Source organism: Nanorana parkeri, unplaced genomic scaffold (genome assembly GCF_000935625.1).
Source record: "Nanorana parkeri isolate BGI_ZX_2015 unplaced genomic scaffold, ASM93562v1 scaffold1894, whole genome shotgun sequence".
Taxonomy (NCBI): Eukaryota; Metazoa; Chordata; class Amphibia; order Anura; family Dicroglossidae; genus Nanorana; species Nanorana parkeri.
The window spans coordinates 309,976-318,844 of NW_017308162.1; the positions used below are offsets into that span (position 1 = coordinate 309,976).

General features: G+C 48.1%; 1 protein-coding gene across 1 annotated transcript in view; it reads left to right on the plus strand.

Moving 5' to 3' along the window:
• The window catches only part of CCDC17 (coiled-coil domain containing 17), a 23,833-nt gene extending 20,671 nt beyond the window's left edge, over positions 1-3,162 (plus strand). The window contains exons 12-14 of the mRNA XM_018571998.1: positions 216-438; positions 2,559-2,669; positions 2,867-3,162. Of these exons, the coding sequence (XP_018427500.1) occupies positions 216-438; positions 2,559-2,669; positions 2,867-3,028 (496 nt within the window). The 3' untranslated portion in view covers positions 3,029-3,162. The remainder of the gene's footprint in view (positions 1-215; positions 439-2,558; positions 2,670-2,866) is intronic.
• Positions 3,163-8,869: the final 5,707 nt, after the last annotated feature.

The following is an 8,869-nucleotide window of genomic DNA, read 5'->3' on the forward strand; positions in this document are numbered from 1 at the left end:
GGGTCCACTCCCATCCCCGGGCCCCATAGGAGCCGTATGGACTGCTATGTCTATTGATACGCCACCACTGTAACCTGAACACCACAGGTCAGGCCGTGTCCCCATTGTATACGATCTGATCATCCAATTGCAGCTCATGTGTCCCGCTGATCCCTCCCGCCGCCTCCATGTTGCTGCCTCTGATCTCATTCAGTGAATGGTGTTTCTGTTTTCAGGGTCCGGCCCACCTCCTCCATCGCTCTGGTCACGGAGCTGCAGGCGGCCGGCGGCTTCAATCTGTACGGTCAGGAGGTCCAGCACTTGTCCTCGTGCGGCTGGACCAAGCTGGACCTGTTCGATCACCATAACCAAGTCCTGAGCGGCCGATGGAAGCTTCCTGTGAGAGGACTGCCGCTGCGACCGGGCCTGAGCACCGGACAGCTGAACACCGTGCCGCAGGTAGTGTGACCGCTGTGCTGCGTGTGACGCAACGCTCTGTCCTTGTTCAGGCACTTCCTGTTATAGGGTGACAATGCTCTGTCCTTGTTCAGCCACTTCCTGTTATAGGGTGACAATGTTCTGTCCTTGTTCAGTCACTTCCTGTTATAGGGTGACAATGCTCTGTCCTTGTTCAGACACTTCCTGTTATTGGGTGACAATGTTCTGTCCTTGTTCAGACACTTCCTGTTATAGGGTGACAATGCTCTGTCCTTGTTCAGACACTTCCTGTTATAGGGTGACAATGCTCTGTCCTTGTTCAGACACTTCCTGTTATAGGGTGACAATGCTCTGTCCTTGTTCAGACACTTCCTGTTATAGGGTGACAATGCTCTGTCCTTGTTCAGACACTTCCTGTTATAGGGTGACAATGCTCTGTCCTTGTTCAGACACTTCCTGTTATAGGGTGACAATGCTCTGTCCTTGTTCAGACACTTCCTGTTATAGGGTGACAATGCTCTGTCCTTGTTCAGACACTTCCTGTTATAGGGTGACAATGCTCTGTCCTTGTTCAGACACTTCCTGTTATAGGGTGACAATGCTCTGTCCTTGTTCAGACACTTCCTGTTATAGGGTGACAATGCTCTGTCCTTGTTCAGACACTTCCTGTTATAGGGTGACAATGCTCTGTCCTTGTTCAGACACTTCCTGTTATAGGGTGACAATGCTCTGTCCTTGTTCAGACACTTCCTGTTATAGGGTGACAATGCTCTGTCCTTGTTCAGACACTTCCTGTTATAGGGTGACAATGCTCTGTCCTTGTTCAGACACTTCCTGTTATAGGGTGACAATGCTCTGTCCTTGTTCAGACACTTCCTGTTATAGGGTGACAATGCTCTGTCCTTGTTCAGACACTTCCTGTTATAGGGTGACAATGCTCTGTCCTTGTTCAGACACTTCCTGTTATAGGGTGACAATGCTCTGTCCTTGTTCAGACACTTCCTGTTATAGGGTGACAATGCTCTGTCCTTGTTCAGACACTTCCTGTTATAGGGTGACAATGCTCTGTCCTTGTTCAGACACTTCCTGTTATAGGGTGACAATGCTCTGTCCTTGTTCAGACACTTCCTGTTATAGGGTGACAATGCTCTGTCCTTGTTCAGACACTTCCTGTTATAGGGTGACAATGCTCTGTCCTTGTTCAGACACTTCCTGTTATAGGGTGACAATGCTCTGTCCTTGTTCAGACACTTCCTGTTATAGGGTGACAATGCTCTGTCCTTGTTCAGACACTTCCTGTTATAGGGTGACAATGCTCTGTCCTTGTTCAGACACTTCCTGTTATAGGGTGACAATGCTCTGTCCTTGTTCAGACACTTCCTGTTATAGGGTGACAATGCTCTGTCCTTGTTCAGACACTTCCTGTTATAGGGTGACAATGCTCTGTCCTTGTTCAGACACTTCCTGTTATAGGGTGACAATGCTCTGTCCTTGTTCAGACACTTCCTGTTATAGGGTGACAATGCTCTGTCCTTGTTCAGACACTTCCTGTTATAGGGTGACAATGCTCTGTCCTTGTTCAGACACTTCCTGTTATAGGGTGACAATGCTCTGTCCTTGTTCAGACACTTCCTGTTATAGGGTGACAATGCTCTGTCCTTGTTCAGACACTTCCTGTTATAGGGTGACAATGCTCTGTCCTTGTTCAGACACTTCCTGTTATAGGGTGACAATGCTCTGTCCTTGTTCAGACACTTCCTGTTATAGGGTGACAATGCTCTGTCCTTGTTCAGACACTTCCTGTTATTGGGTGACAATGCTCTGTCCTTGTTCAGACACTTCCTGTTATTGGGTGACAATGTTCTGTCCTTGTTCAGACACTTCCTGTTATAGGGTGACAATGCTCTGTCCTTGTTCAGACACTTCCTGTTATTGGGTGACAATGTTCTGTCCTTGTTCAGACACTTCCTGTTATTGGGTGACAATGCTCTGTCCTTGTTCAGACACTTCCTGTTATAGGGTGACAATGCTCTGTCCTTGTTCAGGCACTTCACATTGCATGCTGTAGTGGCGCCCCCTGCAGGCAGCACTGTATAATGTATGTGGTCGGGTTGCGGGTGACACCTATGATATGTCTGCAGGTCGGAAAAGCCGAACTTTACCTCCGAATCGTCAACGCGCGGGACGCAGAGCTGCAATCCATGGCGGAGATTGACCCCAGGAACTCCTCCCTCTACCAGTACCCTCCATTGGTCAGTAGGAGTCATGTGACACCTGAGATTCTGAGTGTGGTTTGTGACATGTTTTGCTGTTACATATTATTATTATTATATAGGCGGACACCGAGGTTGCCGTGGTGACCAGGCCTTGGGGCCCCTGTAATATATTGTTTGTGTGATTCCAGCTCGCTGGCTTCTCTTCTCATAACCGCCCTTCTGTCCCCACACAGGTGCCGAGTCCAGCCGCGCCAATCACCGACAACCCGGCGCCAATGCTGCCGTTCCAGCAGCCGCCCAACTCGTTCCAGCTGTCTCTGTCCCCGTACACTGACTATGTGGACCCGCCACCGGTGCAGGAGATAACAAGTCAGCAAAGAGCCAATCAGAGGTGAGACCCTGCGCGGAACCGATCCAGGCTCCTCCCAGTGACACTTTCTACCTATCCACTTCTGAGTTGGACAGTCACATGACGTGTAACCCGGGACACAGGAAAGATATCAGTCTGGACTCTCGCACTACCTCTGTGGAAGGACGGCCAGTCAGCAATACTGAGGGGTGTCACTTTGTTGCAACAATGTTAACTACAGTATTAGTAAACTCTTGGCTGAGCTCTACTCCCACCATGTGAACGGGGTGGAGCTCTACTCCCACCATGTGAGCGGGGCGGAGCTCTACTCCCACCATGTGACCGGGGTGGAGTTCTACTCCCACCATGTGAGCGGGGCGGAGCTCTACTCCCACCATGTGACCGGGGTGGAGCTCTACTCCCACCATGTGACCAGGATGGAGCCCTACTCTCGCCATGTGACCAGGATGGAGCTCTACCCCCACCATGTGACCAGGGCAGACATCTACTCCATGTGACCGGAGCAGTCCTATACCACCACCATGTAACCAGGGCAGACATCTACTGTCGCCATGTGACCAGAATGGAGCTCTACTCTCGCCATGTGACCGGGGCACAGCTCTACTCCCACCATGTGACCGGGGCAGAGCTCTAGCCCTATCATGTGACCAGAGCAGTCCTATACCCCCACCATGTGACCAGGGCAGAGATCTACTCTTGCCATGTTACCAGGATGGAGCTCTACTCTCGCCATGTGACCAGGGCGGAGCTCTGCTCCATGTGACTGGAGAAGGCCTCTGCTCCCGCCATGTGACCGGAGAGCTCTGCTCCCACCATGTAACCGGGAGAGTCCTCTACCGCCACCATGTGGTCAGGGCAGAGTTCTACTCTCACCATGTGACCGGGGCAGAGCTCTATTTCTACCATGTGACTTGGGTGGAGCTTTTCTTCTACCATGTGACTTGGGGAGGAGCACTACTCCTTCCATGTGACTGGTTTGGAGCACTCCTCCCATCATGTGACTGGGGAGGAGCACTAATATGACCATGTGACTGGGGGAGGAGCACTAATCTGACCATATGACTGGGGCAGGAGCACTAATCAGACCATGTGACTGGGGGAGGAGCACTAATCTGACCACGTGACTGGGGGAGGAGCTTATACCCTCATCTCTTCTTATGATGTGTTGGGTGAGGAAAGCGTTATTGATCCGCAGTGCCGGAGAGCCGCTGAGACAATGAAATCAGTTCAGACATTGTTCCGGTTCTTTTCGTCATGTGATTCGTCGGGACGTCGGGATTCTCGGTTTGCGGCTCCAATCGCTTCGTCTGTTCTTTATGAATATTGATCATCAATAAAATCCATTGAAATCTTCCAGGCTGGGACTTGTGTTTTTCTGGAAAAGCAGTGAAGAGTACCTGTCACTACCTGTGTGAGAAGCCTCAGAGAGGAGCTACCATTCCCTTCCCGCTGGATTGCATATCACTTCCATCGCAATGACGGTGACCCCAATTGTCATGTCACTAGGCTCAGTATGCAACCCGGGAGGCAGAGAAAAACCGTTTCCATCTGAGGCTTTTCACACAGGTATTAGTGAGAAATTACACCGGGATTGACTGGAGTCTGAGAGGAAGAATGAGCCAAACAGTTCATGTGCTGGCAATAAGCATACTGATAGGAGGAGAGGGCAGAGAGATGAGCTCAACACTCATGTGCTGCTTCTCCTTTCACTGTCCAGTCACAGGCTGGGGGTCCAGGATGCCCTGGGCTCATAGGAAGTGGGTTGAATGATGCTGGTCATCTGGTGGTGGATCCGGGAGCACTGCATGGGAGAGCTCTGGACTCTCCTCTCCATCCAAAACTATACTGTCCCCAACTCAACACGTGACAGCTTGTGGCCCTCTGCCTTCTGATGAACTACAACTCCCAGCCTGTTCCATCAGATTTCATTGTTGGCCCCCTAGATGTTGCTGAGTGTGCTGGGGCTCCCAGGGGCCAGTATAAATCTCCCCATCCAAAGACCGTGCAGTTCTGGAGTTTAATAAGAGGGCCCCGGGGATTCAGGGTGACCAGACAGGAAATACCGGGAAATGGCTCCGAATCTATTCCCGGGATCCGGTCATTCTGAAGTCTGTGTCACAGGAACGTTGCAGCTCGAAAGGTCAGAGGTCAGCTGTGTTCACAGAATGTCTCCTATCCACATGAAGGACGTGTGAGCCAAACGATCAAACATGTATGTAGACTGGACCGAACATACAATGTATACAGACTGGACCGAACGTACAATGTACACAGACTGGACGGAACATACAATGTATACAGACTGGATCGAACATACAATGTATACAGACTGGATCGAACATACAATGTATACAGACTGGATCGAACATACAATGTATACAGACTGGATCGAACATACAATGTATACAGACTGGATCGAACATACAATGTATACAGACTGGATCGAACATACAATGTATACAGACTGGATCGAACATACAATGTATACAGACTGGATCGAACATACAATGTATACAGACTGGATCGAACATACAATGTATACAGACTGGATCGAACATACAATGTATACAGACTGGATCGAACATACAATGTATACAGACTGGATCGAACATACAATGTATACAGACTGGATCGAACATACAATGTATACAGACTGGATCGAACATACAATGTATACAGACTGGATCGAACATACAATGTATACAGACTGGATCGAACATACAATGTATACAGACTGGATCGAACATACAATGTATACAGACTGGATCGAACATACAATGTATACAGACTGGATCGAACATACAATGTATACAGACTGGATCGAACATACAATGTATACAGACTGGATCGAACATACAATGTATACAGACTGGATCGAACATACAATGTATACAGACTGGATCGAACATACAATGTATACAGACTGGATCGAACATACAATGTATACAGACTGGATCGAACATACAATGTATACAGACTGGATCGAACATACAATGTATACAGACTGGATCGAACATACAATGTATACAGACTGGATCGAACATACAATGTATACAGACTGGATCGAACATACAATGTATACAGACTGGATCGAACATACAATGTATACAGACTGGATCGAACATACAATGTATACAGACTGGATCGAACATACAATGTATACAGACTGGATCGAACATACAATGTATACAGACTGGATCGAACATACAATGTATACAGACTGGATCGAACATACAATGTATACAGACTGGATCGAACATACAATGTATACAGACTGGATCGAACATACAATGTATACAGACTGGATCGAACATACAATGTATACAGACTGGATCGAACATACAATGTATACAGACTGGATCGAACATACAATGTATACAGACTGGATCGAACATACAATGTATACAGACTGGATCGAACATACAATGTATACAGACTGGATCGAACATACAATGTATACAGACTGGATCGAACATACAATGTATACAGACTGGATCGAACATACAATGTATACAGACTGGACTGAACATACAATGTATACAGACTGGACCGAACATACAATGTATACAGACCGGACCGAACATACAATGCATACAGACTGGACCGAACATACAATGTACACAGACTGGACGGAACATACAATGTATACAGACTGGACCGAACATACAATGTATACAGACTGGACGGAACATACAATGTATACAGACTGGACCGAACATACAATGTATACAGACCGGACCGAACATACAATGTATACAGACCGGACCGAACATACAATATCCTACATACATGACCAATATCATCAAATGCTGACTACAATGTAACATTCTGCCAAAAACATCATCATCATTATTATACGCGTGCGATTCGTTTGGTTCCGAATTACAGGTATGATGAATGCAAACGATTCCGAATCTCCGATTTGTTTTTTTGGATGAACTTTCGTTGCAGCAAAGTGACGTCTGAGAACAAAAACAAACAAATTTCCTCTTAATGTCACTTTGCTGCAACGAACCAACGAAACAAAGCGAAATTTCGTCCCAATTCCGAAAAACGAAACAAATCTGTTTTACTGGTGCGCATCTCTAATTATTCTTCTTCACTCCCCCCAAACAATCATCTGATATAAGACGGGAGGTTTCAGTTATCAAACCCGGAGCAGAGGGGAAATCGTGCGACCCATGAATCCTGACCTGCACAGGACCCGGGGGGGGGTCTTCAGGCCGCGCTGACCCCTTCATAACTCCAGTTATTAGGAATCGTTTCCTCCGCAGAGTTTTTTACATAAATCCCGACAATTCTCAGCTACAGGAATCAGAATCTCCTCCGAGGATCACATGTGGAGGATTTATCAGTGTGGGGACCGCGACTGTTCCAGAACCATTCAGCTGAAGGGAAGGAGAGAGACTCAGATTTAAAGTGAAATCCCCAGAATGACTCCTCCGGCAAAGGAGCGCTCTGTCCTGGAACTAGCACCACACATCCAAGGGTTGGGCAGTGGTGCCCCCTCCCCCCTAGTGCTGGATTGGTACCTTGGCTGTGTTAAGCTGGCCATACACCTTACAACCATTGCACAACTTTCTTCGTGCGATGGTTGTAAGGTAATTAAAGGAGAACTATGGGGTCAGGGCTTTTCCCCATAGTTCTCCTCAGGGTAACGGGAGGACACAAACTAGCGTCCTCCCGTCACCCTAAGCTCAGTATATAGGGAGCTACAGCTGGCGGTATACTGAGACGCCGCAGCCGGAGCGGATCCCGACGTAGATGTCGGGATCTGCCCAGCTGCGTGAGTGACAGCTGGCTCTGCCTATCTAGAGGCAGAGCCAGCTGTACCCGCCCCCTCCCCCGTCCGTTCCGCCAGTCAGCGCTGGAGGATCGGAGAACATACATGACCAATATCATCAAATGCTGACTACAATGTAACATTCTGCCAAAAACATCATCATCATTATTATACGCGTGCGATTCGTTTGGTTCCGAATTACAGGTATGATGAATGCAAACGATTCCGAATCTCCGATTTGTTTTTTTGGATGAACTTTCGTTGCAGCAAAGTGACGTCTGAGAACAAAAACAAACAAATTTCCTCTTAATGTCACTTTGCTGCAACGAACCAACGAAACAAAGCGAAATTTCGTCCCAATTCCGAAAAACGAAACAAATCTGTTTTACTGGTGCGCATCTCTAATTATTCTTCTTCACTCCCCCCAAACAATCATCTGATATAAGACGGGAGGTTTCAGTTATCAAACCCGGAGCAGAGGGGAAATCGTGCGACCCATGAATCCTGACCTGCACAGGACCCGGGGGGGGGTCTTCAGGCCGCGCTGACCCCTTCATAACTCCAGTTATTAGGAATCGTTTCCTCCGCAGAGTTTTTTACATAAATCCCGACAATTCTCAGCTACAGGAATCAGAATCTCCTCCGAGGATCACATGTGGAGGATTTATCAGTGTGGGGACCGCGACTGTTCCAGAACCATTCAGCTGAAGGGAAGGAGAGAGACTCAGATTTAAAGTGAAATCCCCAGAATGACTCCTCCGGCAAAGGAGCGCTCTGTCCTGGAACTAGCACCACACATCCAAGGGTTGGGCAGTGGCGCCCCCTCCCCCCTACTGCTGGATTGGTACCTTGGCTGTGTTAAGCTGGCCATACACCTTACAACCATTGCACAACTTTCTTCGTGCGATGGTTGTAAGGTAATTAAAGGAGAACTATGGGGTCAGGGCTTTTCCCCATAGTTCTCCTCAGGGTAACGGGAGGACACAAACTAGCGTCCTCCCGTCACCCTAAGCTCAGTATATAGGGAGCTACAGCTGGCGGTATACTGAGACGCCGCAGCCGGAGCGGATCCCGACGTAGATG